General features: G+C 37.2%; 1 protein-coding gene across 3 annotated transcripts in view; it reads left to right on the top strand.

Moving 5' to 3' along the window:
• The window catches only part of EPC2 (enhancer of polycomb homolog 2), a 123232-nt gene that overhangs the window by 42428 nt on the left and 65362 nt on the right, over positions 1–15442 (top strand). For all 3 annotated transcript variants that reach the window (XM_032410816.1, XM_032410811.1, XM_032410801.1), the window contains exon 2: positions 5585–5744. In XM_032410816.1, coding sequence (XP_032266707.1) covers positions 5585–5744 — 160 coding nt within the window. The remainder of the gene's footprint in view (positions 1–5584; positions 5745–15442) is intronic.

The following is a 15442-nucleotide window of genomic DNA, read 5'->3' as shown; positions in this document are numbered from 1 at the left end:
TATTCCTCTCTCCTGCAGAGTGGAGAGAGTTTCTCATTACAGGTATAGTTGAATCTTTTTAAAATTTTAATAATAATAGATTTCTAGGTTTTCTTCACTTCTGTAGGTTAAGGGTGGTTCACAATTTTATTAGTTCTATGGTGCCCTCTTCTGTCTGTGTAGAATGATCTACTTTGGAGGAATAGGCAAAGAAGTACTTGTCTCACTTTAGCTGTTTCTAACTAGTGTTTCAAAATCCCCATTATCGTGTTTTCTATAGGACAAATGGGCTCAGTTTTTATCTTTTCCTTCTCTGCAAGGACTCAAAACTTCATCTTTTGATTTTGATCTCCCAGAATTTTGCAACACTGTTTTGGGCTGATGGCTCATCTCTCATTCTCTTTGTTATCGTGGCTTTATAAGTTTCTTAGTCCTTTATTGGTAAATTTACTATTGTAGGGTAGTGAAGTAGATAAATGTAGGCATTTAGTCTGCTATCTTTAACTGGGGGTTTTGCATGTGAATTTTTAAAATACCAATGAAGAATCTTTGATTTTCTTTCTTTCCTTTTTTAATGCAGCCGATCTCAATTGATAGATTTTTTTTTTTTTTAAAGATTTTATTTATTTATTTGACAGAGACACAGCGAGAGAGGGAACACAAGATGGGGGAGTGGGAGAGGGAGAAGCAGGCTTCCCACAGAGCAGGGAGCCCGATGCGGGGCTTGATCCCAGGACCCTGGGATCATGACCCGAGCCGAAGGCAGACGCTTAATGACTGAGCCACCCAGGCGCCCTCAGTTGATAGATTCTGGTACACAACAAGTTGGGGCATGAGGTTGGCAAGATGGAAAAGAGTCATACAAACAAGGATTCAAATTTTAGCACTGCTGATTTCTACCAGTGTGGCCATAGAGCCTTAGTTTACTCCTCCCCAAAAGAAAAAAAAAAAAATTCTGGCCTGCATTTTGTAGGATAGTCCTTGGTACTTATTATATATGACTAAAAGCCATGAGTTATTTAGTTCCTTTTAGTTTGCTTTTAACAGTTTATCATTTACTACTAGGAAAAACAGAAGGCACAAAGAATGTAAATATCTAGGAAAATACAAAAATGTTTAGGTATAATACATAAGTTTCAAAAGGATATTTCAGAATGTCAAAGTCATAAGAAGTGACTTTGTGTATTTTGGTGGTGAGTCCCTTCATTTAAGATGCAAAACTTTTATACCACTTTTTAAACTTAGGAAAGTAATATAGATTTATTACAGAAAATTTGGAAAATATGGGAGAGCAGAAACACAGAAGAATATAAGGCCCACCTAAAAAATATTTTGTGGTGTATTCTATTCTGTATTTTAGTCTATTTTCTCTACACACATACTCGTTTCTATTTATACATGTTATATTTGTACATCTAAACTAGCACCCATCCACCTGTCTCTTGCCTCAAAGTATCCTAGCATCTTTTCAGGTTAGTAGAGGTCTGCATCATGTTGGTTTTTACTACTACCCAAGAGTTCCGTTTTATATCTGTAACATAATTTTATATAACTAATTCTCTGTTGCCATTTAGACTTTATGGGTTTTTTTTTTTCGTGTTATAAACAGTGCCTGATAAGCATTTTATTTAGTCATTGTTGCCCCTTTGTATTTTGCCTTTGTTGAATTTCCTAAGTGGAGTTGGTAGGTCAAAAGAATGCCTTCTTAATGGAAAAGAAAGCAAGTAGCCCTTTTAAAAACCAAGTAACCTCACCAATGCATAATGCGGCATGTAACAAGGAATCACCATTATTCCTGCCAACCCTTTGCCCCAATAAAGACAAATGAAAACTCTGGTTGGTACCTACTTCCAGGACTTTGTAATGTTTGTCACTGGCTATGGTTATTGTATGAAACACAGGCCTCTAGAAGCTCTATTGTTGTTGTTTTTTTCTGAGTTTTTAGGTTGAGAGTCTGTCTGATAATATGGGGAAGGAAATGATAGCTGAGAATTTATTTTTAGAGCTAAATTTGGTCTGTAAATTAAAATGGGGGAGTGTGTCATGATCTGGCTCCTTAATTTCTGGCTGCAGCTCTGTCATCTGCCAGCTTTGTTAACAAGAAGAGAGTCATCTATGATCTATTTTTAAATTTCCTCACATGTAAAATTAAAATAATATTAAATCTTCATCTATTAAAGATGTATTTCAATAATTGGATAGTACCTAAAAATGTTTTGTACTTAGGAGAAAGTCCATTATATATCAAAAGAATCTCTTCAAATCAAAAATGTGCTACCAGTTAGCTCAGTTTCCTGTCATCACCCATGTTTCTAGATTATTAGCATTACAAGAACATGGTTTTTTATTTTTTTATTTTTTAAAGATTTAATTTTTTGAGAGAGAGAGCACAAGTGGAGGGAAGGGACAGAGGAAGAGGGAAAGCAGACTCCTTATTGAGCAGGGAGCCTGATACGGGCATGGATCCCAGGACCCTGGGTTCATGACCTGAACTGAAGGCAGATGCTTAACCAGCTGAGCCACCCAAGTGCCCCAGGACTTTTACTTTTTATTTATTTATTTTTTTAAATTTTACTTTATTATGTTAATCACCATACATTACATCATTAGTTTTTGATGTAGTGTTCCATGATTCATTGTTTGCGTATAACACCCAGTGCTCCATTCAGTATGTGCCCTCTTTAATGCCCATCACCAGGCTAACCCATCCCCCCACCCGCTTTCCCTCTAGAACCCTCATTTTGTTTCTCAGAGTCCATAGTCTCTCATGGTTCGTCTCCCCCTCTGATTTCCCCCCTTTCATTTTTCCCTTCCTACTATCTTCTTTTTTTTTTTAAACATATAATGTATTATTTGTTTCAGAGGTATAGGTCTGTGATTCATCAGTCTTACACAATTCACGGCACTGTATGGAAAGCTTGCAGGGAACAAAAGACAACCAGGTTTTTTATTTTTAACAGCCCATTCTAGTAAAGATGGAATAGTCAGAGAACATTCAAGTCAGAGTCCTAAAATTTGACTCATGTATTTATACCATAACTAAGAGCAAATCATTTGTTTTTTGTTTCTTTTTTTAAAGATTTTATTTATTTTTGACAGAGCAGGGGAAGCAGCAGGCAGAGGGAGAGGGAGAAGCAAGCTCCCCGCTCAGCAGGGAGCCCGATGTGGGGCTTGATCCCAGGACCCTGGGACCATGACCCGAGCCAAAGGCAGACACTTAACCGTCTGAGCCACGCAGGCGCCCCAAATCATTTGTTTCTTGAGTCTCATATATGATGTAGTATAATATCTATCCTTGTCCCCAAATTTGAGGGGTTAATAAGCTTTTGATTGTAGATGTACTTTGAGAACTATAAAACGTTATAAAAATACAAAGTGGCGTTTCATATTGCATCACTTTATTTGACCGGGAGAGGTGAAATATCAGCAAGGTAATAGGAAAATATAGACTTACATAATGCTAGAAATTGCTCTTTCCAGAGCCAGGCTTTCCTTTTTTTTTTTTTTTTTTTTTTAAAGATTTTATTTATTTATTTGAGAGAGAGAGAGCACAAGAGGGGGGAGCGGGAGAGGGAGAAGCAGACTCCCTGCTGAGCAGGGAGCCCGATGCGGGACTCGATCCCGGGACTCCAGGATCATGACCTGAGCCGAAGGCAGTCGCTTAACCAACTGAGCCACCCAGGCGCCCCAGAGCCAGGCTTTCCTAATTCCTTGATGCTGTTTGTGGGTGTGTTTGATCCTCTCACAATTGTTTAGTTAACTCAAAAGTTTTTTTACTGAAGGCTCTTACTAAATTGATAGTAATATTTGTATGGGGAAGTGTATTTAGTGCTCCAACTTGGGATCTTATCCTATGAAGAAAAACATTTCTTCTGGTATTGAAAGTGGAAAAACTCAAATCTAAGCTAGCACCCACCCACTATCTCAGTTGGTTGCCTTTTATTGAATGTCTCTGAGCTTTTGTCTATTTTGGACATTTTGTTTTCTCTGCCTGGATTCTTTCTTCTTTTCTTTTTTCTTTTTTTTTTTTTTTTTGTCTTTTGCCTTGTTAAATCTAAATCTCTATCGATCCTGAAAGTTTTAAAGATTTTTTTATTTATTTGAGAGAGAGTGAACGATTACAGAGGGAGAGGGAGAAGCAGACTCGCTGCTGAGTGGAGAGCCTGATGTGTGGCTCGATCCCAGGACCTTGAAATCATGACCTGAGCTGAAGGCAGACGCTCAACCGACTGAGCCACCTAGGTGCCCCAATCCTGAAAGATTTAGTTTCGATGTTACTTTCTTTGGATATCTTTCTCTATCCTCCTTAGACAGTGGTTTGACTAATTGAGAAGAGACATGCTTATCAAGCCCAAACATGATTGCATACTTAGATATCTCTCTTCTACTAGCTAAGTTCCTTAATAGCAGAGTCTCTCACTCACTCTTAGTATCTGGTGTCTACTAGGTGCTCTGAAATGTATTGAAAGAATGACTGATAAATTCTTAGCCAGTACTCTTTTTTATCTTTTAGATAAAGAAATCACAGAAGACCTCTCTGATAAGATGAGACTTGAAGGAATTTTCAAAAGCAGTCCTTTTGGATATTTAGGAACCTGAAGGAAAGGCAGTGTGGCTACAATAAAGGATGGGTAGGGAGAGGTAGAAGATAAGGTCAGAGAGAAATAAGGCCTTATAAGTCAGTGATAATTTTAATCTTTAATCTGAGTATGAAGGGGATCTGTTGGGGAGTGACATGACCTAATTTGCCTTCTACAAAGTAAAACTACTTTGTTGAGCATGGTCCCTTGTGGGTCAAGGGAGAAAGTAGGTATTAAGTGATGAAGACAATGAAAGTTACTAGAATCAGGATGTATTATTTTATAGGAACTTTTGTTTAACCTGAGCTTAAAAATATTTCTTGCTGTGATAGTAATATAGTCTGTTGAACATAATTTTTTCTTTTTTTGAGTTATTCAGTATTTTATACTGTTGGAGTTTCAGGTTTGTACTTACAGAAGATAATTAAAACCTGTGACACAAATCTTTTCCTGTCATTCGCATATTTTCCCATATTCTAGTATTGGTGACAAACACCTCTGTTAATTTAGCAAACAAGGAATCAATTTTCTTTTAATTGAGATGTTAAATTCTAGTTTGTGAATATGTGTATAATCTTTAAAGAAAATTCTACTTAATAAAATTATAAACATCTAAGGTGATATTAGGATGAGCACAAGTATTAAGAGATGTCAGTGGCAATGTTTTCTATAGTTCTATGGCAAAGAAACCTTATAATTCTTTTTTTTTTTTTTTTTTTTAAAGATTTTATTTATTTATTTGAGAGAGAGAGAATGAGAGACAGAGAGCATGAGAGGGAGGAGGGTCAGAGGGAGAAGCAGACTCCCTGCTGAGCAGGGAGCCCGATGCGGGACTCGATCCCAGGACTCCAGGATCATGACCTGAGCCGAAGGCAGTCGCTTAACCAACTGAGCCACCCAGGCACCCGAAACCTTATAATTCTTAAGTCACCTTGCAGTTACTAAACAAAGTAAATTTTAAATAGAATTATGCATTGAATTAATATTATTAAAAAGACTTATGTTGCCTATTTTATGTTTTCCAGGAACATCACTTACAGCGAGCTATTTCAGCACAGCAAGTGTTTAGAGAAAAAAAAGAGAGCATGGTCATTCCAGTTCCTGAGGCAGAGAGCAACGTCAACTATTACAATCGCTTGTACAAAGGAGAGTTTAAACAGCCAAAACAGTTCATTCATATTCAACGTAAGTTTGTTGATTCATTGTTTTCTGTATGTAATTTAAATTTATCAACCAGTGAAGATCCTTTCTCTCTTTTATGCCCAAAGAGATTTTAATTTTTTAGTGCATATACATTAATTCATAGAAATGTAAAACATTAAGGAATAAAATCTCTCTGCTTAACATCTGAACTTGGAAATCATTTTGAGTATTAGTTGCATTTGGAACATTTGATATTTAGTACAGAATTTTGTGTAGCACTTACACCTTATTATTATACATCTAAAAGTTCGTGGATTACTGTACTCAAATTTAAGATTTATTTTTAAAGGCCTAGTGGCTATAATGCTGATTAGGGGTGAATCTTCAGAAAGTTTTTAGAATTAGATTATACCCCTCTGCTTTCATCTAATTTTTATAAAGTTCTATTTCTGCCTCCTTGATACTCTTTATTTTTCTCCCCATTGTTATATTTAATCACGATATCTTGCCTTAAAACTATTTCAGTAATTTCTTACTATATTTACTACTCCTCCATCGCCTTTCCTTACCCTCTTCTAATGTATCTTCTCCACAAAGTCCACTGGCACCAGAGTGGTCTTAGAGTGTCAGTCTGATCTAATTATTCCCTGGCTTAAAATCATACTATTCTTTATTGTCTACAGTAGGGGTTTTCAGGGGATGGTTCAAACACATGCTGATGTTTTGGTATCTTGTCTGATTGTGTAAGAAAAAGCCTTGTGTAGCTTGTTAAAATAGAGATTCCGGGGCTCTGCTTTAGGCCTACCTGTCTGAGGTATGTGGCCTGGTAATAAAAAAGTTCCCCAGGTAATTATGAAACCTCTCCAGATTTAAGACTATAAGATCGACTGTTTTCCATCAGTTCTAAGATGCACATTTTTTTATCGATCATTTTTGAAATGAGATTGCATATTAAATTGTTGTTGTCCTGGATTCAGGTCTAGTTTATTTAAAGAAAACCTGCATTTGTTTCTGCCAGGCATGTAGGGACACTTCAACAGGAGACCACTTTAAAGTCTTTGCTGTTTATTTTGTTTGTTTTTAGACCACACTGGTAGCTTTAGTTCAGGCTGCAGACCCTAGAGTTCAGTTCTCATGGGGAGAATTTTCCCTCCTCCTTTCACCTAAGGGCAAGTTGAGAAATGGAAGTTCCTTGCTGTACCTTTTTGCATAGCTGGTTTAATTCTTTACCTTACACTGAGGTTGTTGCCACTTGTTAGTGTATCTTTGTGCAGGAGTATTCTATTAAACTTTATAATAGACTCCAGCAGAAAGCTTTTTTTTTTTCTTCTTATAGTACATAAAGTCATGGTTCACCTTTTAACTGATGGCAGTTTAGATTTGACAGAATTCAGTAATAGCCAAATTCTCTAGTTTGAATACAAGAGTCTGATTTTTTTTCCCTGTCTACTCCATTAACCTCATTTCCTGTTGTTCTTCCCCTCACTCTCTTTACCATAGGAACTAATGTAAAATTACTCCCATTTGCCTGGTTGTTTCATGTTTCACACTTCCTTGCACATACTATTCAAGTCATCTTTCCCCTCCTGTGACTCATTTAAGACCTGACTCCCCTAAGAAGCTTACCCTGACTTTTCTCATTTGAAACACCTCTGTGTTTTACTCATCTCAGTATCTTCGTACATACCTCTATTAGAGGACTCATCATACTTCATTGCAATTATTTGTAACCATTCTTTCTCTCCTTTTAAACTAGGAGCTCCTGGGGCAGGGACAATGTTTTATTTTCTCTTTGTATCTTTAGAGTAAAGTGCATGGCTTATAGATACACGATAAATAGTATGTTTGTTGACTGAATCATTTTTAAATGGCTTTTTAAAAGGCTCTTAGGTATCAGAACCATTTTCCAGAGACTCTTCTCTGAAGCATTCAAGAGAAATATGATGCAGAAATTGTTTATGTGATTTGTTTCCTCTGTATTCTTGGACTTTGACCCCTTTAGCTTGTTGAATTTGCCTCACCTTTGTATTGGGAAGGAGATAGCTGTTCATATTCATAATAGGAATTATAAGGATTTTTCAAGCCAAAGTATGTGTTTGTTGTTGTTTTGTATTTTAGTAACAGTGTAGCTGGACATCAGGACCATATGTAAAAACCATCCTAGAAAACCAAGAATGAAGAAATTGGGTGTAGCCTATCTGGTTTAGGCCCATTAGATACAATAAATATGAATCTTGGGTTGGCTTTTAAATTTCACTTCATTCTATTACCATAGAAGATGGAATAAAAATAATAGAACATTATTTTAACTTTCATTTTTTTCTTTTAGTCTGTTAACATATGTATTCTACATACTATATACAATATCCTCCTGCACATACAAATTTTTATTGTTTTTTCTATGTACATTTTAAATTTCTTAAATTTGAATATAGCCTGTGATTGTCATTTTCAGTGCCTATTAATCCTATCAAATTGATACTCCACAATTTGCTTACCACTGTGCCTATTACTGGCCTTAAACTTGTCTGTACTAAAATTTAAATTCATGTTATCATTGAGATTTTTTTTTTCAAGCAAGAGATTTTTTTCTAAAGTTTATTTATTTATTTTTAGTAATCTCTACACCCAGTGTGGGGCTTGAACTCACAAACCCATGATCAAGAGTCGCATGCTCTTCTGACTGAGCCAGCGAGGCATCCCTCAAGGAAGGGTTTTTAAACATTTTTTGACATAACTTCTTTCTGTGTCCTTAAGTGTAAAGAATTCCAGAAAATATTGCTCTGGCTTTTTCATTTTGTTCTTTACGTGATAGATTTGAAAGTATCCCCCATTTGCTTGGTTAGAAAAAGACATTGTACAATTGCCACAGTAGGGTGGCTTACTTCACATTGTTTGCCTGGGCTTTTGGCAGAAGCTTCTTTATTGGTCCACACTGCCACTAATGTGATTATTATCCATTTAGAGTTGTTCAAAGAGTCTCTTGTCTATCAGATAAAATTTTAGTGTTGAATTTTAAGGCCCTTCTTTGTGCCTATCCAGCCACAGTTCCCTGTGGGTTCTTCACTAGGACACCAACCATACTGAAATGAGCTGTTGGAAGTGAAGGTCTGTTTCTTTCTCTAGATGGTAAGCTTCTTAGCAGCAGAATTTTACCTCATTCACCATACAGTCCCAGAATACAGCCTCAATACAATTTTTTTTTCCAATTCCTCTAACCCTTTGCACTTTCAGCTACAAAATAATGAGCTCCTTACAACACTCTGATATATGCTATCTTTTCTCACAACCTTCACGCCTTTGCATACCCCTTTACTTCAGTCCTCCACTTGTTAAAATACAACTTGTTCTCTATGTCTTGTCTCCAGGATTACATTTAGCAGCCTTCTCTAAGCAAACTGTTTATCTCAAGCCCTCCTGTGTCATGTGCACACCCTCACTGTGGCATTAACCACCTTCAGTTGTGATTGTTTGCCCTATGTTGTTTCACTAGGCTATACCAGTAATTAAGAACAGGGACATTTTTTTCCTTTTAATTTCACTGCCCAGTAGTACCTAGCGTATGGTTAGGTATGCAATTTAATATTTGCTGAATAAATAAATGAGTGAATGAATGGGTATTGAAGATAAAAGTATACACACCATGGCATTTTTGAGACATTGATCTTGTAGGACTCAAAATTGTACACAGAACCAAATATAACAATGAAATTATTGGTATGTACAGTGAAATTGAGGACCTGTGTAGATCCAAGTTGGAAATGAAAAGTGAGCTCTGTTATTTTCAACAATGTCATTTTAGGACAAGAAAGAGTTGGGAGTGGAATGATTCCGGTCTTGGTATGGATGGGAGAACATTGTGCCTTCCTGTCTCTTTCAGTGCTATTTCTCCATAGTCATCCGTATTGGTAGTCTGAGGAACTTCTTTAGTCAGAACACACTGGGGTATTCTTTCCAGGTTGGAAGCATCTTGGAGGCATATAGTCTTTGATGACCTAAGATACTCAAACTGTACCTCATTTGGCTAATTCTGCATACTGGTCAGTTGGATGACACATGCATAAGATGCTGTTTCCATTTTACTTACTGTTACAACAAATTTACTTTGGGTATCTCACCCCAGATGTTGTAATTCCTTCCTTCCTTTTGGAATTTAAGAATTTCATCAAATTGAGAACCCAAACTTTTCTCCTCGAGGAGATGACTTTGTTTACATTGTAATAAGTTCTTTATTTTGACCTTCCATTACCCCTTTTATTTAATATGGTAAAATTTTGCTGTTAACATTAAGTATCTCAGAATTTTAGAACATGAAGGAACTTGAGATACTGTTTCAGTATTGTTTCATAAGTGTTCTGAAGCTAATTTGTGTCTAGTTTTGAACTCAGCTAAATGGTTCTTGAAAATAGGACTCCTTATGTTGTTTTGAAAGGAAAGGTCTCTTCCTTGTCTCACTGCATTACACCCACAAATACAGATCAGTAGACCCTCTCACCTGCTTCTTGGCTGAAAGAAAGGAGAGTTCAGGAGGACGGGATAGGTGGGAAGTAGCACCTCCTTGTTACCTGCCAGGCAGGGAGAGGAAGATTGACTTCTGCTATTTGTATCTGCAGCAAAGATAATAAAGCCCTGGGAAAGTGCCAGTCTTTGCATTATGCTGGTATGCACTTCAGTACATGTGAGGGTGGCTTCTCAGTCTCATAAAGCTGACCATTGTCAAGTCAACATTGGGAAAAGAGGAAAAATTCCACTTATTCAATGTAAAATGGACCTGTATATTCCACTAGGTTTTCAGCAGGAGTGAGATAGATGCTGGCCTAACATCTAACTTCAGTCTCATTATCCTTGCAGTGCCCTTTGCTGTTCTTATTAACAAAAATGATGATAATTGACCCTTTACCCTGGTGGGACAAACATGTTTGATTGGTAAGAGTTGGAAAAGATCCCAAATGAAGAGCATTGCTTTGTTTATACAGTAGAACTCTTGGTGAAAAGGATGCATTCTAGGAACATCACTTTTTGTAAAAATGTTACTAGGTGTGTATTAAGCAGTTAAATTGAGCACAGATGTTGTGAAATGAATCACACATTTAAATATTAGAAAAAAACAATCCTATGAGTACAGAAGGAGAGTGTATCAGATTTGTGGAGAACACATTCCAGGTGAAGCTAGATCCCACGTTGGGGTGATTTGGAGTCACGGTAACAGGAATAGTGAGCCAGACTAGACCCTAAGGGCAACCCACATTCAGGTCAACTGTCTGTAAGGATCTCTGTTCTCAGGATTATGCTGAGCCTCCTATTCTTGGGTAAAGCTGTGAGTGTGGGTGTGAAGGCTGAAATGGTAGAGCAGTACCTGGGTAGTTACTAATGCAGGAAGGAGGAAACCCAAAACTCAGAGTATTAAAGTAATGCCAGGTGTTTTGGGAAAAAGCAAAATAATCATTTGGTAGTCTGGCTAGAGAGATGAAAAAGAAGTCATAGTACAAAGAGAGTGCCTTTGGGGCCTTTATGCATTTATTTATGCCCACTATTAAAAAATTTAAAAATTGGGGTGCCTGAGTAAAATACAGCATCACAAATTAAAGACCATGGCTAAAGAAATTCAAGAGAAAACAAAGACACTACAGTAAGAGGTAAGTTTGATGCATAATAGTGCATATTTTAGGCATGATGTAATTAATAGACAAAAGCAAAAAAGTAAGACTGGTTTTAAGGTGCTGCATATTTCAGTGCATGTTTCCTGGCACTGAAGCATTTAGAACTCTCCTCCGGGGCCACACAAAGATGATAACATGATGTAACCCAGCACACCTGATTTTGTTAATAGGAGTTACCAGAAATAGGCTTTCAGCATATTCACCTAGCAGCTAACATTTCCTTGGAAGATTCTTCAGTGACACCACACTGCCCTGAGAGTTGGCACCTTTAGCATTTTGTGTGTCTCCCTGTCTACCATAAAAGACTAAATTTCCTTCTCATCTTATCCCCATAATACAACTTAATGGGCTGCCTACCTATAAAAATATTTTCTTATATGCTTATTTCCTGACAGTTTTAATAGAAGACTAAACTTTCTTTCTACAGTTATGGGTAAAGAGCATAGTAAAATAGCATTTACTGATTGCCATGCCCAGGTCCTTTTAGTGTTTCACATGTATTAAGTCGGTTATGCCTTAAAGGAACCTTATAAGGCAGCTAGTGTTTTTATCCCCCTTTTAAAAAAATATTACATAAAGAGCCCAAAGTAATACAGCTAGCAAGTAGAAGAGTCAGAATTTGAACCAGGCCCTCTGGCTCCAGAGTGTACCTATTTAACTCTGATATACTGTTTTTCAGTCATGGCTCATCATTCTAAGATGCAAATACTGATACACACTATAAACAAATACAGTTCTATTCAGATGTGGTTGATGATAGAATCAACAATGGGAGTAAAGGATTCCTTTTTTCATTTGTTTTGTGTGTGTGTGATGGATAAATTGCAGGATAGAGGATAGGTTGTCTGCTGATAGAAAAGGAAATCCTGGATGTGAAAGGCAGATACAAACACCTGTTATGACACTTTTCTGGTTTGGCCTGGCAGGGTTGATTGATGAATGGAAGAGCACTGTGCATGGGGATGAAGGAGATGCCAGGAAGAGAGAAAAGCTTGAAGAAAAGGGAACCGTGAGAGTAATATAAACAAGTAATAAAAGCGCATTTTACAGTTTTGCTTAGGGTAGTGAGGAGCTCTGAAGACAATCCTGCAATTTTCATGGAGGGAGGTCCAAGTTGGGAAAGGGCTGTGTGGCAGTTACTGATTTTAACCTCCAGCTAAACGCTGTGGTGGGCAAACAATAAAATTTGCTTTGGGTGGAATGAATTGGACTTCATAGGACCTTGGTCAAGTGGGCTTTATTTTTTCTATCTGTTTAAGAAAAAATCAGAGTTACTAGTACTTCTCATGGTTGTTCAGAAGAGGCTAAAATGGAAAATAGAAGTGATGTAAAAGATGAAAGAATAAAAACAGCCTCCTTGATGATGTTACCTTTTAAATAACCCAAGATAATATTTTAGTGGTTAAAATAATTTTTTCTCACATTCTTCAGTAGTTAATAAAATAATCAGAGTTGTAGGAATATAAGAACCCCCCCCCCACCCCTGTGGTGGTTAAATAAATCCTCCCTTTTCACCCTAAATTGGACCTTGTTCAAAAATACTTGCTTCTCATCCCTGGCTTAAGAATCTCTTTTGTGGGGCACCTGGGTAGCTCAGTAGGTTAAGCATCCATTCTTAGTTTAGGCTCAGGTCATGGGATCAAGCCCCACATCTGGCCTCAGTACTCAGCAGGGAGTCTGCTTGGGATTTTCTCCCTGGCCCTCTGCCCCACCCCTGCTCATGCTTGCATCCTCTCTCTGAAAGAAATCTTTCTTTCGTTCTTTTTTTTTTTTTTTAAAGATTTTATTTATTTGAGAGCACGAGCGGGGAGGGGGCAGAGGGAGAAGGAGAAGCAGAACCCCCACTAAGCAGGGAGCCCACATAGGGCTCGATCCCAGGACCCCGGGTTCATGACTCCAGCCAAAGGCAGATGCTTAACCAACTGAGCCACCCAGGCACCCACCCCTCTCTTGAAATAAACCTTTTTTTTTTTTTTTTAAAGAAGAATCTCCTTTGTTTCTCTGATAGAAACTAAGGGAATAGAATGGGGGTTTGATAAGTTGAGGTTTACTTTCTATAATAAAAAATAAAATGTTAATTGCAGAAAAGAGTAATAATCCCAGGACACCTTGCTGGCTCAGTCAGTAGAGCGTGTGACTCTTGATCTTGGGGTAGTGACTTTGAGCCCCACAGTGGGTATGGAGATTACTTTAAAAAAAAAAAAGAAAAGGAAGAAGAATCCCATGTTGCAGAGATAAGCAACAGAGATAAAAATCTTTTCTTCCCTTTTTTCCAAATTTGTCTTTTATTATGTGTGTGTATATACGTATGTGTTTGTGGGTTTTGCTTTTTTACTTACTACTAATAAGCATTTTTCCAAGTCATTAACTAGCTTTAATAATTTTCAAAGCTATATAATATTACAAGGAATTTGTTTTGTGTCCTTCAGTAGTCAGCAGGAACCCATAAGAAAGCAAGCCAGTACTGAAGGTTTTTGTTTACACCTTTTTTTAAAAGATTTTTTTTATTTATTTGAAAGAGAGACAGAGCATGAGCAAGGGGGAGGAGGCAGAGGGAGAGGAAAAGTGGAGCGGGGACCCCAGGAACCCCAGATCATGACCTGAGCCAAGGCCGATGCTTAACCGCTTAACCAATTGAGCCACCCAGGCACCCCTACTTACACTTTAATTAGCAAGGAGTTTTAGACCCAGATTATTTGTGGTTTTGTTATTAGTAAAATATGAATTTGTGTGTTTAAATATTAGGAAATTAGTAATTTCATTAGTAAAATATAATTTTCATTTCAAGGAGAAACGATTTTAGGTTTTAAAAAGAGTAATAGTTATTATAATTTTTTCAAAAGCTAGTGTGCAGCGAACTCTTTTTAGATAAAACCTGATTTACTTCAGGTGGTGCATTGCATTCAGTTGTCACGTCTCTTCAAGCTAGTCATACTAAGGCTTTTTGTGCTCTTACCACTGACATTTTTGAGTACAGGCCAGTTATTTTGTAGAATGTTTCTCAGTTTGGGTTTACCTGTTTCCTCATGACTTGATTCAAGTCAAAATGGGGTGTTATTATTGTTGTTGTTTTATTGTGGTAAAAAAAAATAACAACTGTTCTCTATTAATTTGTAAGTCTGTATTGTAGTATTAACTATATGCACATTGTACGACAGATCTTTAGTAGAAGTTTTTCATTTTGCCTTGCTGAAACTGTACCTTTTGAACAACTAACTCCCTGTTACACCCTCCCCTCAACCCCTGGCAACCACCATTCCACTTTTTGTTTCTGTGACTTTGACTACTTTAGTTACCTCATGTAAGTGGAATCGTGTATTTGTCTTTTTGTGACTGCCTTATTTCACTTGGCATAATGTCCTTAAGGTTCATCAGTGTTGTAGCATATGACAAGATTTCATTCTTTTTTAAAACTGAATAACATCCCATTGTATGTATATATCACATTTTGTTTATCCGTTCATCTGTTGATGGACATTTAGGTTGCTTCAACCTCCTGGCTGTTGTAAATAATATTGCAGTGAACATGGGTCTTCACATATCTCTTTGAGATCCTGTTTTCACTTTTTTTGGATATATACCTGGAAGAGTGATTGCTGGATCACATTGTAGTTGTATTTTTGATTTCTGAGGACCCCCCCCCCCCCACACACACACACTACAGTAGCTGCACTGTTGTGCTATCTTACCAACAATGTACAAGGTTCCAATTTCTTCACATTCACACCAACAAGTGTGATTGGGGTGGGGGGGTTAGTGGCCATCCTAATGATGGTGGAGATGGTATCTCATTGTGGTTTTGATTTGTAATTCCCTAGTGACTAGTGATATTGAGCATTTTTTCATATGCTTGTTGGCTATTTGTATACCTTCTTCAGAAAAATGTCTCTTCAGGTCCTTTGCATTTTTTATTGGGTTGTTTTTTTGTTCTTGAGTTTAGGAGTTCTTGATGTATTCTGGTTATTAACTCCTTACCAGATATATGGTTTACAGGTATTTTCTCCCATTCCATTGGTTGCTTTTTCACTCTGTTGATTGTTTCCTTTGCTGTACAGAAATTTTTAAGTTTGATGTAGTCCC

The sequence above is a fragment of the Phoca vitulina genome, unplaced genomic scaffold, assembly GCF_004348235.1.
Source record: "Phoca vitulina isolate PV1807 unplaced genomic scaffold, GSC_HSeal_1.0 scaffold1, whole genome shotgun sequence".
Lineage (NCBI taxonomy): Eukaryota > Metazoa > Chordata > Mammalia > Carnivora > Phocidae > Phoca > Phoca vitulina.
This window is presented reverse-complemented; position numbering and strand designations above follow the sequence as displayed.